The sequence below is a fragment of the Lonchura striata genome, chromosome 4 (genome assembly GCF_050655825.1).
Source record: "Lonchura striata isolate lonStrDom1 chromosome 4, ASM5065582v1, whole genome shotgun sequence".
Lineage (NCBI taxonomy): Eukaryota > Metazoa > Chordata > Aves > Passeriformes > Estrildidae > Lonchura > Lonchura striata.
The window spans coordinates 42869783-42886437 of NC_140706.1; the positions used below are offsets into that span (position 1 = coordinate 42869783).

At 37.6% G+C, this 16655-nt stretch overlaps 1 protein-coding gene across 3 annotated transcripts in view; it reads right to left on the reverse strand.

Annotated features, from left to right (window-relative positions):
- Window positions 1–16655, reverse strand: part of MND1 (meiotic nuclear divisions 1) — a 62105-nt gene that overhangs the window by 19388 nt on the left and 26062 nt on the right. Inside the window, exons 7-8 of one of the 3 annotated variants that reach the window (XM_085578054.1) lie at window positions 3943–3987; window positions 2061–2304 (exon numbers count right to left, since the gene is read on the reverse strand). The exons of 1 other annotated variant lie outside the window; for it this stretch is intronic. In XM_085578054.1, the coding sequence (XP_085434180.1) occupies window positions 2198–2304; window positions 3943–3987 (152 nt within the window). In that variant the 3' untranslated portion in view covers window positions 2061–2197. Of the gene's footprint in view, window positions 1–2060; window positions 2305–3942; window positions 3988–16655 lie in introns of those variants that run through there. One more of the 3 variants, XM_085578055.1, reaches the window with a different exon arrangement.

Consider the following 16655-nt stretch of genomic DNA (forward strand, 5'->3'; position numbering starts at 1 on the left):
AGCTCATTCTGGCTGACTGTACTATCTCTGGGCAAATCTACCTCAAATACAGTTATTTAGATGGTATTTGTTATATTTAAAGGTTTTACTACAGTCCACAATGCCTCTACCCTACAGACAGGAAGCCACAACATTGCAGCTAAACTTACATAGTTGGTCATCTTCGTTTCCCTCTTGAATTTGGAAAGTAGCCAAAGCAGTAAAGTGAGTAAGAAACCCTCATCCCCACAGGTACCAGAGGAAGTCTTGGTGCACGAGCTGCTACGGATCATATATTACCTGAGGCTCCTTGACAAGGAGAAGGTCAGCCACATGAAAGTGATTCTAACAGGCAAAAAACATGAGTAAGTTAATGCACTCAACCTCCTTCATACAAACAAGTCTTTTGAGACGTCATCATCATCTCTACTGTATGGCAGTTATGTGCTCTTATCAGATGTGCCAAGGAGCTTCTCACACCTGTTAGGTGGCACTAAATAGTCGCTCTAAGTGTTTAGCAAAACCAAAAAAAGACTCAAGAGAAATCTCCTAAAAAGAACCAAAATAGCCTGCCTCTTTTACAGTTTCACGGCACAAAATTCAAGAGCAACCCAACCACCCAAACTACAAGCGCATCGGTAGTTTGGTTTGGCACCACAGGGAGCTTTGCTGCACAGCACCCCTTTCCTGGGGCAAAAGCCAGGCCTGCTCAGGAACACTCCAACACTGCACTCAGCTCAGCACCACCTACTTCCCTTACACCTTCACCACTCAGCAGCTGTACTCAGTGTTCAGTATTGGACAAATTAGGAATAAAGTCCTTCCAAACACATAAAAGGGAACATCTCCGTTGCAATTTTAAGCATAATGACATCTTCCTATGTGACGAGCATCCCATACATTTTCCTTAGGCAATGGATAGCTTGCTATGCTATCTCTATGAGATGAAATCTTCCACCTGTTATCTTCCCAGTAACTTTGCTGTCTTCATAGACATGAGATGGCAATAGCCAGGAGCATACCTGAAATCCTTGGATTTTAACATGTGCTGAACTGCTAGGAAACTTTTTAATTGGAAAGGTCACAGGAGACAGATTTCTGAGCACATTTCCAGATGAATGCCACATTTTCAGCAATGCTCTCTCATCAAATGTTACATAAAAGGCAAACAGACACTTCTCAGTGACAGCTTGCAGCAGGCCCACCTGCCTCCTAAAGGTAAAGCTTAAATCCTCCAGAGCTGTACAGTAGAAATGCCATCTTGCAATCCACAGCTGTGGAAGGTGAACACGAGTCTCCACTGTCCACTTCTCTTGTTGCACTGTTCAGAACTAGAAACCAGAAGCTGATACAAAGTGAGATGCTTTCAGAATCTTCACCAAAAAATTGAGGTGCTCATAATCTGTTATTATTTTGGATGGCTGTGCTTTTAACCTAAAATTGAAAAATGTGCATAAACCCAAGAATGCTCAGTTTTTAACAGTAAATTGAATTCAGTCTCTCACATCCCAGATAAACATCCTAAATCTTGGTGCACAGTGGTGTGAAGGGATTGGTGCTCTTTGCTCCCTCTTCTATGCAGATACACTCTTGACCAGATCAGCTCTCTCAGTGTCAAATCCAATATATTTTCTGGAACAGATTCAGCTCTGTTGAACTAGTATTTTCCAACAACAAATATAATTTTGTCAGTAAACTTACAAGCAGTTCTGGCAACACAATAAAAAATTACCCAAAACCAGACCTCAGCCTTTCTACTCAGCTCCTTACTGCCTCACTGTTTTCCATTAAAAGATTATTCTCTTTTCTATTTCACTGGTGAGATAAGGGGAAAATTCATCCTTCTCCATATTGTTCCCAATTATTCCCACTCCAAAGACTTAAACACGTTTAAACATAAATCCCTAGAGCTTCTAGCTCTTAGTACTTACTACTCCCAGTTAAGCAAAGGAAGAGTTAAATCCAGTCTCAAGACTTTGTAGTAATTATTCCCTATAACTTCTGTCCATGCTAAATCTGTCTAACAGAAGAAACCAAGAGATTTACTATCTACAGAGTACAAGAAAAAACACAGCAAAAAATATTTTTAGTATTTTATTAACCTTAACAAAACCAGCAAATTAAAGGATGGTCACCTGTTTGGAAAGGATTCACATTTTAATGGCAGCTATGAATATGTAACAAACTATGCACAACTGTGTCAGCCATCAACTGAACACTAATCAATGTAATCCAAATCTTCTGGGATTCCAAAACCTTTATCTATTCTGCTCTCTTCAAATCCAAATTTACGCTTGGCCCAGGACTTTATTGAAAAGATGTTATCTGTAAACAGAATGAAAAACATTCATTTTGAGTATTTAGGAAAGCATGATTTATAGTCTTGGCTACAACAAAATCCTTCCATTTGCAGTGTCTCTTGTGTGTATGAAAAGGTACATAGTGGGGAACATCATTATCAAGTAGATTTAGAACAGAAAACATGAGGCTTTTGTTAATAACCTCCAAAAAAGAGGAAATAATTTACTTAGTGCTGAATAAAAATTTATTATTTTTGTCTTTTCTTGCTCCTCTTTTACAAGGAGACTGAAAGCTACAATTACAGCATAAGCTTGCTATAGTGATGAGGTAAGTGTGAATATGCATAGTAAGTATTTTATAGATCCTTCTTCAACTAGACATCTACTATGTGACTGTCTACAGCTATAAAAATTTGATTTAAATTTACTGTAAGGTCCTTTCTAGTCCTGCATGTTTCTTCAGACACTGTATTTTTTGGAAGTTTAAAAAAAAGACATTAAAGAAGCTTTATTTTACTCAGCACTTCTCTTTTAGCATCACAGTAGTTTAACATATACATTTTGTTCAATTTTACAAGGTTTTTCACTGCAGCATTTACTGAAACTCATTACATCATTTTTAACACCCATAAATTGCAGCATTCCTTAGGAGAGGAAGTGTTCCCTGTCTCTGCACAGCTTAGAGATAGTTTTCTTTTCTTTAACTATCACACATTTGGTTTTAAAACTGTCTCTTCAAAAGAAAAATATGCTGCAGCATATAACCAAATAGTCTAATTAAATAGCAAAGTACTTTGTACTGGCTGAGACACAGTTCCTTTACCTCATTTGAGGCCTTGAGAAGAGCCTGTCACCAACAGCAGAAAGCCCTGACAACTCTCAGAAGACATAATTTTATTTCCCCATATGCAGTAAACAACCCAGATATAAAAAAATAGTCCAAAGACTAAGACAGTTATATCCTGCTACACTTGGCACAACCAATGATAGCAAGTGGTCCATCAGTAAGAGATCTACTCTAGTCAAAAAATTATAAACAATATTCCAAATAATTGTAAAAAAACATAAGGACATAAAAATTGTTTGCTTTGTAAAAAGGAAATGAATACAGCAAAGCTAAGCAACAATAAAAAATTGAGTTAAATTTCCTCATGAATGTCATCACAGTAACATTCCTTAAAACTATGCATCATTTTACCTGTCAAAACTGATCAATTAGTTTGAGAAATACCTACTTTGTATCAGCATCCATCACATGGTAGCAGCAATAAGATTCCACAAAACATTTTACTGTTTAGAAAGAAATGAACATTCAGAAAAGAATTCAACTTTCTGAATATCTAGGCATGACCATTTCCAATCTTTATTGCTTTCCTCATCTTAAGAGATTTCAACACATCCAAGGAAACAAACTGCAGGATTTAACACAGTGTACAAGACAGGACCAGAAGGACAAATCTGTTATGGCTTATGAAGTATATTCAGTAACTAAACTGAGAAGATGTATTCTTTTTGTTGAATCATAATAGTCTTATATGTAAAATAAATTTCTTTATGTTTTTTAAGTAAGGACTATCCTACATCAAATCCTGATCAAATTTAAAGCTCTTAACACTGAGTAGTGAAACTGCTCTAGTGTGAAGCTGTGTACTGCAATACACACCAGTCCATCTGTTGGCTGCCTCCTTGGCCACTTGGTTTGTTTGGCCTGAAACAGAGAAAAACACCACCACCAACAAAAGCATACATCACAGTAAAATCATAACATAATTTCAAAGCACAGAGATTAAATTTTTGTTGATATCATTTTTATGGAACCACACAATAAGGAAGTTATTCTATTGCTTCTAAACACTTGTTTTACACTTTTAAGGTTCCAGCAAGCACAAAGCTAAGTTAAAGAAAAAGAGAAGCAAAGAGCATAAAAAATACATACGAACAACTATAATTTTTTAAAGCGTATTTTAAAATAAAATAACCCCAGTTTGGCTTGCCAAGGGGCTTAATTGTCTTCACCAAGATTGCAACTGGATACATGGCCTGAAGATACCAGATGCAACAGAGATGGAAAATATTTCATAATCCTCTCTATACATAAGTAAACCATCACATGGGTATGCATGACTCTATATAGATAAGGAAAATGACAAGGCAGCAGTCTATCATATCAATCCAAAAGTTTATCACAAAGCTCTGGAATGTCTCCATAGCTTTGGGAACTCCCTCAATGAAATTAAGACAAAATAATATTTCTGGCTATTAAACTTAGCTTATGTCCCTTAACACATTCCAGAACTAATCACATAATAGCAAATTACCGTTACTACAAGGAGGTTTTGTACAGTTTCCATGAGGCAAAACAATAAAGAAGAATTCCTCTTAGATCACCTTGCTCCCATTAAAGTAAGTACTGAATCGAATCAAGCTGGTTAGGTTGTAACGTGGGAATTTACCAGAATCATTCTGGCTCTCACGCCAACATGTAACTTAGTTATTCCCAGTCAGTCTTGTTAGTACTCGCATGATAACACTCATTTGAATGGTCAGCATGAAACTTGTCTCCAGAGTACTGATATATGAATACATGATCAAGTACCCATTGTTATATACATTAACCTTTAAGCAAAATCAAATTATGTTGAAAAAGCATCTGCTAGCACACAGGAAGGGAAGTACTCATTATTCCAACCATAATACTCCAACTGAAATGAAAAATGTTTACATTGGAGTAATATACTATTTCAAAAACAATACCGTTTCTAAAATTGGCCCACAATTATAAAGTTTGAGCACAGCATGAAGAAAAGCGAAAAAGATGAACAAAAAATGAGTGGGAGAGAAAATGGCATTTTTGCTTTCATGCATGCATCAGAAATTCAAGTTGTTCCTAGCCTGAGAGAAATATTTTTTATTTTCTTTGCTGAGTGCTTGTTGCCATCCTCACTTGTTCAGTTCCACAACAAACTTGCAGCTAATGGCATTTGGGACAGTACCTAACCTAACCCTACTTAAAGCAAGTCTGCAGAGTAAGAGCTTCTACTCATCAAGACTTTGTGTGTGCGACACATGACACTCCTCTCAGCATTTTTCTAAAATTCTACCATAAAACTTGACAGCTGTATTTGAAGTAATGAATTTGAAGTGAAGTGGAGGAAACTGGAATGGCATTAAACTCCATGGATCCAGAGTCGTGAGGTGACAGCATCCTGGTGGTGGGTGAGCCAACCTATTCCACGGCACCTATGAGGTCTCAGCAGAAAGCTCAGCTTTCCTGGAAGCAGCTGAGTTGACCACCACAACACAGTGGCAGCATGGAGTCCTGACACCTGCAAACACTGCTCATGTGCGCTAAAATATACATACGTGATCACATGTTCTGAAAATGTGACTTCGCACCTATGTCAAAGAAAAGGCTGAGGTGACAACAGACATAGGCTGGACAACAAGTTAGAATGGCAGTCACTGCCTATAACCAAGTTGGGGCTAGAAATGAAAACATGGTAGTGAGAGCAGGAAGCTATAATGGGGAAATACAGACAGACGCACAGACAGATAGAAAGATAATCCCCAGTTTCTCATGGCTACAGGTGAATATTTTGCTATCTGAAGACAAGGTTTAAGTCCCTTGGGATCAGTCTTAAGTTTTGCCTATGATTCCACTGCATGATCTTGTGTGTCTGCTGAAACAAGGGCCATGCCTGGAAGAGGAACAAGAGACAGGCTTTGATAGTTATGAATCTTCATCTCCTGAAGACACCAGCCACACCTGCATCATGGCCAGAACCTTCCAGAGACCTCCAAGTCCATCACAAGAACTGACAGAAATGACAAAATATGCACCTTCACTGCTTTGCGGAAGTCTTTTATAGTTGCTTGTTGGGACTTTCATTGGTTGCATCATCTGTATATATACATGCACTGAGGATGAGGGAAAATAGGAATAGTAAAGAAAACAACCTCCAGACACACCTACTTTATGTATGGGTGTAGCCAACTCAAAGTCATGCTACTTCTGACTGCCTGGTCTCTAGCTCCAGGGGATCACACAGCCAGGTTGGTTTTCAGACTACACTGAAAGGGAAGCTGAAGATCTAAAGACAGCAACAGCATGAGAACTCAAAAATGCAGACTCCAAAGCAGAATCAGGACACCAACTGTGTGAAGCTGTAAAAAGGAGAAACTCAAACACAGCACTAAGGGCAACTGGCTAATTGCCAAAACCAACACAACCACGGTGTCCCCAGCTTGGCTGGAGTCCTTCTGATCCTCCTACTCACCAGAGCTGCTCTAACTGAACTTGATTTTTGGCAGCTACTAAATAGTGCTCCAGTACTGGATCTGCACGAGACAATGAAAGGCCAAATATGCAGTAGAGGTGAGGAACAGGGGAGGCAACATTTTCCACATGCTTCCAGATGTTCTCATTATCATTAGGCTCTAGTTACAGTCTGTATCTATACATCTGCATACAGGATGACAATGTATGTGATTGCTGTCCTGAAGCTGTCTGGAGCCATTTGTACTGGACATTACATATTTATTTCTCCTATCTATGTGACAATGAATCAATAGACTTTCCCACTCTCATGTCTGCAGGATACAAGTCATTTATTTGGCTGAGGCACATACTTCTATCCTCTGCTGCCTAATTTCAGGCACATTTGGCATTTTCTAAGAACGAAAATGGAAGCTTGCATTTTTGTCTCCAAAACTGAACAAAAGCAACCACTGTATGTACAGTAATGCCAGGCCCAGGAGCAGTAAGACTCAAAATGCTGGTCTGTTATGTCAGCAAAACACAGCTGGAAATATGCCCGAAAGAGTGAAAGGCTACAGGACAGAGAGTTATTTTGACTAGTCCTCATGAAAGTTTTTTTTCCCCTCAACCCCAAGTATCTCTGGAGAACTGCAGTGTACTCAAAAAGCCCAGATTCTGGGAGGTGAACCACTATCCCAAGCATCTGGGATTGTCCTTATCACAGGGACAATCCCCTCTATCCCCACAGAGGAAAGCAAAGGTATGGAAAGGAAAGTCTAGCCACTGTGAACGAGGGTGGGTTGGAAACATGCTTTTCAATGCAGGTAAGTGGCATTCTACCAGTGACCTGCAGGTATTTTGGAGCAAGCCAGGAGACAGAGGTGACAAAAGGGCATGTGGCAGCTGTCAGAAGTGCACCAAGAAGCTTCTAAAGCAAATGGACAGCACCTGGTGAGGAGTCAAGACCAGCAGCACAGAATGTCAGCACAGCAGTGCTTCTAACAAATCTCAACAGGCATTATATATTGACTCAAGTCACTGTAAGGCCACAATGTCCTGATCTCGAGTCACTGTAAGGCTACAATGTTTCTGATCTGTCTCAGGAAGCCCCTACAGTCCTTCCCAGCATACTGTAGAATGACAACCTCCTCTTTCTTCTTCCCTCAGATTCTCTCACTTTTTTCACTGGAAGGGGGAGATGGTGGAAATAAAAAATCCTATTTTCATTCCAAAGCCAAAAGCTGTAGAAGTCTCAAATATTTCCACATGGCAAAAATCAATTGTGATAGCAATAACTACCACCATCTCCTCAGAAACATTTTCCAAATGTACTTTAGGTTCTTCCTAAAACCTTTTTAAATCTCGTACATATCATTAAGGGAATACTAAGGAGACAGTCATGGAACAGTACTCAAATTCAGACTGTAAAGGCAACGTATTATAGTTCTAGTGGCTGTAGTAAAAGAAACAAAACAACAACAAACAAATGGCCAGAACCAGCTCACAACTACCTGAGCTGGTAGAAATTAACAAAGAGCTTTACCTTTCTTTGATCTCCTAGATCCTACTCTGGTATTTTCTGGATAACTTTAAGGACTTCTAGGTCCAGGAACCTATACTTCCCTAGAATAACAAAAGCTAATTATATTTATAAAGCTTACACACTTTGGTGCCAATTTTGACCTACCACAAGAAAATGCCACAAGAAAATTGTATGGACTTCCTTACTTAAAAGGCACCTGACTGCAGTGGGAATTAGCACCTTACCATGGAGAGAGTCACCCATCAGCCTGTAGGGTGTTAGCAGATACATGCAAAATACAACTGCAGTCTTCAGCATGTGGGCAAGGGAGTAATTTTACAGCATGGATCACAATTCCTCTTCATGAAACACAGGGAACAGCTGCAACTGTTCTCAGGGACCAGGGAGGATTACTAGCCCAAAGATTCCCAATCTCTCTTGTGAAACTGGTCAGGGTAAATTAAGTGCATTAAGTGGATTTGAATTCCTGTAATAAATATGCATTCACTTAGACTGAACTCAAAGATGAAAAATGGCAACTACCATAGGAACTGTGTGTGAACTTGAACCTCCCATGACTCTGGATAACCCTCTGCAGAAGGCAGTGGATAATCATTCTCCTGCACATGGGTTGCCCTTACTTTCCAGACGTTACCTTGTCATCATGACAGTGACAGACTTGTTTTTCTACTTCTCCTGGGGCAGCATCACTATAACATCCTGTGACACAGTTTCCAAATTTTTTCCCACTAATGAAAACATCTCATGAAAATAAAGATTCCATCTCCAAAGGCCAGGGTAGAAGGTGAGCATAGAAATTATGCACTTGTTATCCATAGAAAGTACAAAAGGTTACTGCCTAGTATTTCCTACCCACAAGTCCATTTACAAACTGACACCACAGACTCTGATCAAGAGCCTGTGGCTTGCTACTGGAGACTATTTATGGAAATGATGTGATGAAGTGGCTTCTTAAGGTCCATATTTGAGTATCCTTAAGAATGAGTAATCTACAACACTGTCAACAGGCTGAATTGCAATGTGGCAAGAAGAGCTTTACAAGAAGCTTTTGTAACCCTGTACCAGGCAGATATCCCCACACTACTGGAAATCTTTATCCTCCCTCATGCTTCCCAAAGAGGCATTTCCTCTTATAAACAGAATAAAGAGCATAGAAAAGTGATAGCACATCAGAATTCTGTCAACTCCTTTGAATCTAAAATAACACATCACTCTTCCCCCATACTCCAGTATCCTCCACAACACTTTTCCTCATATTAATCGACAGGTCACAATGCTTCAGAGTTCATGACTAAATTCAAGTAAATGTGTAAATATGATTTCTCATTTAAATGGCATCACAAACTCAACACAACTTTTTATATTAACTTATTTTAGACTCTGAATCAAGTTTCAGCACTACAAGAAAAGCCACCGACAGTTATGAATGCTACCTACTGATCTACAACTATTCTGAAAAGCACAGAACTCAATATAAGCTATTTGAGATAGAAAAATACTGAAGAATATAGACATACAAATTAACTAAATCAGCATCTCTGCTGCAACATCAGTGTATATATGCTTGAAAATGAACCTGCAAATAGTTACCACAGTGCCAGTCTTGTCTACCTGGTGACACATAGCAATACACAGTAAAGCTACTAAGAAGCTGATCCACATTGCTGAGAATATGCTTTTAAAGGGTCTGCAATCTCTGTCAGTGTGTTTGAAAAAAGTGTCAAGTCTCATCAGCAAAAACTCCCTCTGTCCTGTATGAAAAAGTCACACTGTCAAATTTCATCATTCCATACACAGGGTCTCCTTGAAAAATGTCCAACAGAATTTGCCAGAATTGCTACCAAAAAATTCCTCTATGCAAGACACGTTCTTGCACTTAAGTTTACTTGATTCATGTACCTACAGAAAAAGACCATTTACCTTTCAGGTGTTGTACTTGAAAACCCACGCTGAAATCTTAGTTGAATAACTAAAAGATATCAATTTTCATCCAAAGAGCAGAGGGAAGCAAAAAGCTTGCAAAACAGAAACAAGCACACAACTTGATTCAGGGCTCCCTGACACCACTCTGTTTTTCTTCTACTGGACAACTCTTCCTTCCCCATTCCATTCACTAATAAATGCTGCACCTTCAGCACAGCTAAAGGAACTTGCACACTTCTGAGCTGCTGAACTGTATTATATATGCATGTAGGATGTCCAACACTGGCACTGTGTTACAGCTGAAGCCATGCTAAAGCCTTTAGTGCCTTGAGCAGAAAGACTATTTCATACATCTCATTTGTATCTTAGTATGGGAGTTTTTCTTGGCACAACAAAAATTCTTATATTCAACCTGAAAACTACTATATCTCTGACATCTTTTTTCAAATCCTTCCCCCTTAACCAACAGCCTCAGATAATCTGTGTAGCACAATATCCTTGAATAGAGGTAACACTCTTGCACTTGCCACTACTGAGTTCTAGCCAGTGTTTATTAGACCATATTTGCAATTTGTCATGATAATTTTGAAATCACACTGCCTTTTGTCCACACACTCTCTCCTAGTGTCATCATATGCAAATATAAAAGAGCATCTTCTGTTGTGTTATCCAGCTTATTAATATAAACACTGAGCAGATGCACATATATGACAGACCATGTTACAGAGCTTCATCAATTCCACCTCCCTTTCTGATACTAAATTGCTCACAAATTGTAAGGTAGTTTGAGATTTCACACTACTGCTGTTTCATCAGGATTGTATCTGCCTACTTTCTGTAAAAGAGTGTAATGCAAAACTGAATCAAAACACCAAAACCAAGCTTCCCTCAATTTACAAAGATCTCATACAGTGGCAGAGAGAAAACCTCTGTGTTGTTCTAGGTGTTTCCACATTGGTTTTCTGTTCTGAATTTTTCTCTGATACCTTGCTCTTTTCAATGAAACTAGCTCATATGATATTAAAGTGAGAAGGGAAGAAAAACAATTGGAAATATTGTTATACACACCAACATTGGTCTTGCACTTACACAACCTACGCTGCAAAATCTTCAGTTAAATAGCACAGAACAAGGTATCTATATTAGGAATATACAATCATAATCCAGATAAACCCATAATGAAAATGTAACATACTATTCCATAAAATATGGGAGATATATTAACATAAAAGATTAGCAATACATTTTTTTAAGCAAGGCCAGGGAAGACCTGCTTGTTAGCAGTAAAGACAATGAACTAAAATCCACAATACCCTTCCAGATCTAATTTTGTATGTGAAAATCATGAAAAGATATAGACCAGTACATTCCTTCAAATATCACCATAACTTTATCAAAATTATCTGAATGAGTGCTACAGCTAACCTAGCAGGTCTAACACTAGAAGACAAGCAAAATACTTACTCCACAAAAGCCTTTTCATTTCATATATAAATGGATCTATTGATTAGATGCTTTCATCACAGCACTCCTAAACAGAAGTGTCATAAATGTAGCCATAAGCCAATTCACTCCTAAATAAAAGAGTGCCATAAATGCAAATATAAGTAGCTGTTTTCCACATCACAAATGTTATCAAGTGTCTACCATTCCCAAGCATCTCAACAGCTTTTGCCATAAGGATTTACTGGCAGACAATAAAGCTTTTGCTACATACTTCCCCTATGAGCCTCTCACCTTACATATTTTTTCTGTCATTCCAATAGAAACAAATAAGAAACAAAATAAACAAAAATAACAAAAACATGTCTTGTGAGTGTTCTCATTTGATTTAAAGAAAAAATAACCTTCCAGAGTGGTAAATTCAATTAAACAGGGTGTTTGCTACATATACTATCTAAAGATTTGGTCCTCCAACTGCCTTCTTTCTGAGTGTCCAAGAAAAGCCCCACTGACAAAACATAGCTTTTTGTTTAACTAGCTAAAATGCAGCTTCATTTTAAAGCAAGTTGGGTTAAGTTGACACTCCCTAAGAATAGTCTGGCTAGAATGTGTTGGAGGTGTAAAACACAAGTGTGCATGAGTCTAAATATTTAGGACAATTTCTCATTGCAGAGTAATCTCTTATCTGAAGACCAAACACGGAGACATTCTCTGAAATGCAGAGAATAAGGGCCTTTCGCTGAAAAGGCCAAATGACTCTTCTGGACTTTAGCTTTCCAGCTTCAGCCAAAAGCCCTGCATTTCACTTTAAGCTTTGTGCTTTAGGTATGTATCTACAGATACTTCTTAAGTTGTCCAGTTTGACCTGGTGGTCCTTCATTCATTATTCTTCATGGCTGTCATATTTTCCTTTCTTTCTAAGTGTTAAAAGCTGTTCACTCATTTACGTAGTCCTGTTGCTCCCTCATTCGGGCTTTTTCAAATCCATTTTCTAACAGTTCATTTCACTGCGGAGTTCATGAAAATACCCTTATGAACACTTGTCACCTGTTCCTAGTTGGTCAGAAGATCCTCGGTTGCTGTTCAGAGACACTACCACACAACAGACAATTCTGTGAGGTACATGACAAATAACCACATGTATGAAAGTCTTGTGAAGAAGGCAGTGGAGCATTTCATCAGATTTTCTCGATAGACAGATTTCAAAGACCTCAGGAGAGTCCATCACAAGACATGGGCATCTACACCATCAGTTCCTACCTTGAGCTGACGACTTGCTTTTATCAATGGTGAACTTCAGCACTGGAATGAAGGGCCAAGGTGAGAACTCCTGCTTTTGTCAGGGAAGGTCCTTAAACCACTACTCTGGTAATCACAGCCAGATTCTGCCTAGCAAGTGTTTCATTAGTCAAAGGACCAGCCTTTTCAATAGCTGAAATGCAAACAAGTCTCCTTTGATTTTCAAGATTAAAAAAAGAAAAATAGAAGGGCTGAAGATAAAGGAGGAGATACTCTGCTTAAACTGGCAATTCCATCCAGTTTCCTATGATTACCAAAGGAGCTTGGATCAGTAATCTAAGTACACATCTGTAACTCCATTCACTAAGTACCCTGTTCCCTTTCTCAACTTTACTTAACAGTCAAAATTTTAGCATTGCTGTATGAAACTATGTTTACATACAAGTATATTTATTATTCCTCATTCTTCCTAGAAACTAAGTTATGTTTAGTTTTCATAAGTTTTGATTTAGCTTTTAATGTAGTTTTTGAATAGGTAATTTAATTTGTCAACCTTCCAAATGAATGACTAGACATTCCAAGAACAGTATAGGGAGCGGGGGAAACAAAACAAAATTCTTAGTTTCCTGAGAACCAGTAGAGTAAACATGTCCTTTTGTTACTGGTGCACATCTATATATATTCTGGTACTCCATGATGAAGGAGGAAAAAAGGTGTGGGTGTGTGAGCTGTGTAGTTTTGTTTTGATTAGAAGCAGATAGCCTGCAAGTTACATACATGAACATGAATTGTCCATTTCCTATCACATTCTCACCCAGATTCTCTGAAGATGAATAATCTAAATAAACAATACTCTGTAAGATGAGACTAACTAAAAAAAAGGAGTTCTTGCTTTTATAACTATTACTTTTCTATGTACTTTTAAGCAAATGTCTGATTCACTCCCAAGAAAGCTTAGTTTAACCCACTAAGACTAACCTAAGTGTGAGTGAAGATGCAAGTCTAGCATCAGCAGAATGACTAATTTCCACCTGCAGACCTTTGTTAACGGCACTGCTGCACAAACTGTAAAAAGCACAGCTTGTCTCTCAGATGCCAGGTGCATATTTCATGGTCAGTAGCTAGGAAATATCCTCCTAATTGCAAACTGAACGTACTGCATCTAAAGGTGATTAAAAAAACATTTTCTCTACAGGCTTCATCTGTACACTATTGATCTTGTTGGAACCTAGAGCAGTCTTAAAATTATTTGTAGAGTTCCACTTTTCCAAGTGGAAACATTAAATTTTTAAAAATAGATACTTAATAGTTCATTAGCTGATATTACTGACAAGGCTTTTTAGTTTAAACAACCTTTCTGGTACAATTTCTGAACAACAATCCATCTTTGAACAACAATCCATTAAACTCTTTTGTAAATTATTTGCATTCTGATGCATTTTGAATAAAACTGACACAACTCATTTTAAAGTCTCTCCATTAGCCAGGATAGTACAATCTTAATTTCATTTCTTCACTACTGTTTCTCTTCTGGGAACAGGAACTATTCCCAGCATTAGTAAGAATCCCTCTTACAATCTAACACTTGGTACTAAAGTTTTTGCAACATGAAGTACATCTGTATAAGTAAGATATTTTCAAATTGATTTGAACTTAAGAGAATAGCTGGGTGTATCAACAAAAAAACCATCTCCCAAAAACAACCCCCAAATTACGCACTCCAAAGAATCCACTAGCTAAATCAACGTTAACTTTTCAGCATTCACCCTTCAGATACTAAGAGGAATTAAAAAACTGAACAATACAGAATTATTTTCTCATACTTTCTGTATACCCAGACAGTTCCTCAGTTTGTCAAGCTAAAATTTTCATTGTCTAGAAATATCAGAATTAGAAATTTTTGAAGGACCTAAAAGGAAAAAAAAGATGCTTTCAAGGACATATTACATATAACATGATATTTTCATGGTACTCAGTAAAGTCTGGATGTTTTACCAAAAATTATTTTCACAGAATCACGTAAGTATTAGTTTTAGAAAATTATCTAACCCTGAACTGTACTGGCAGTGATGCCTCTGAGATCACACATTCAGAGTCAAAAAGAATAACTGTGTGGATATTTGTAGTTTGAAATTATGTCCATATGAACCACTTGTCTTTCTTGTCACAGGACAAAAATAAACAGAGAGAGCTAAAGTAAAAAAATTGACACCAAAATTGCTACATGCGTTGTATCTGGTAGTTTGCTACTTTTTGAGAAAACAAGTTTGCCTAGACATGTTCAGATCACTGTTTTAAAGGTAAAAGCCTAAGAGATAAAAGGTATCAGTAATCAGCCAATCTAAAACCATGCTAAATCAAAAAGGAATGCTGATAAGCAAGATCCCAGACCCCATAAATATTAGCAATCATACCACACAGAAGTCACTTCAGTCAGTATGTAACTATTTATGAAAGAGCTGCCCTATCCAAAGGCACACAGTAATAAAGCATGGCTATTGTGAAAAAAAGCAAAGCCCAACAATGTCTTAATAAAGCATAAACCAACATTCCTCTTATTGCAGTGAAAGAACAAGAAGTTTGAAATTTTAGAAATGTTTATTTTACAGTGAGCACTGAAAGTGTTTAGCTGTTTCCAATTACAAGCTGACCAGCTACTCAGAGGAAATCCCTACCATTTATACACTTATGTTGCCAGACAAAATTTTCTATAAAATTAATTATGTGAAAAATTTTATTAGCTCCCTAACACCTTTCTGTGGTGGGCAGAAAAAATTAAACATACAGTAGGGTAATTGTGATATTAGGTGAAGCTTTTTCTGTTGACTTTATGAAAATCTGCATAAATTATAAACTATTGTAAGTTGCACTCTTCTCCATGACTTTGTCATTTACCATAACCTTAAGAGATTCTAGCAGCATCACATGTCTCCAACTCTGCATATACGCGTGCCATGTCACATAAGAGACAAACCTCTCTACAGTGGCTCTTCCTCTATGAGAATACATTCCAGCCTATATAGGCATGCTTCAATGGCGAAAAACATTGATCCTGTCCTTAACCATCTGAAGCAGGATCACAAGTTTAATAGAAAAGTATAAAATCCCTCTATTTTTTGGGATTTTTTACTTCAAATTATTCTTGTCAGTTTTACTGCCTTTGAGAAATAATTTATTAATCAATCCTAACTCACAGAAGATGTCTTAAACAACATCACCAAGTGGCAAAGACAAACTTCTGAACTGCAGAGGTCATTAGAAAAAAATCCATATATTTTTCTGTTCTAGATATATTTTTACAATACAGTTCCTGTAAAATGGAATTATCTGAATATATCCACAAGACCAGACTATTACGTAGCTTCCTCTAGTGGTCAGTCCCTAAATCTTGTTGCTTCTGCTATTTACTCTAGTTACTTGTTACACACAAATTCTGTGTTTAAATGCTGTAAATTTGAGAAGGCATTAAGATTTATACTGCAATGTATTTCTAATACAAAAGCCAAGGAAGCTAAGCCAAAACATAGAGCAAAACATTTGTTAGTGACACTAAAACAGTGAACTAGCTGAATAGTGAAGTCAGCAAAAATCAGAGTTATTAGTTTTCCCATTTGCCCCTTGTGCATATACATTGTAATATATTTAGTTACATGGTCAAGCTTGACTTTCCCACCATGAGATTCAGGAAGAAAAGACAGATGTTCAGTTTTTAGCTGAGTCTTCAGATATTTGCTATGAATCATTCAAACTTTTGTTTTGACCCTGAAAATTATGTGTATGTGTGTGCACGTTTTAATAAGCCTTGCTGCTGTGCAGTTGGTTTGTTTCTGCAAAATTCTGCTGAGGGAGGGGGCAAATTAAAAGACACAGCAAAGCATTCACCAAATGTGAAAGCCAAAGAAAACAGACAACAACTTGATGTAGCCCTAAAATACTGCAAGAAGAATCAAGGCAGCTCTCTGTCATATGG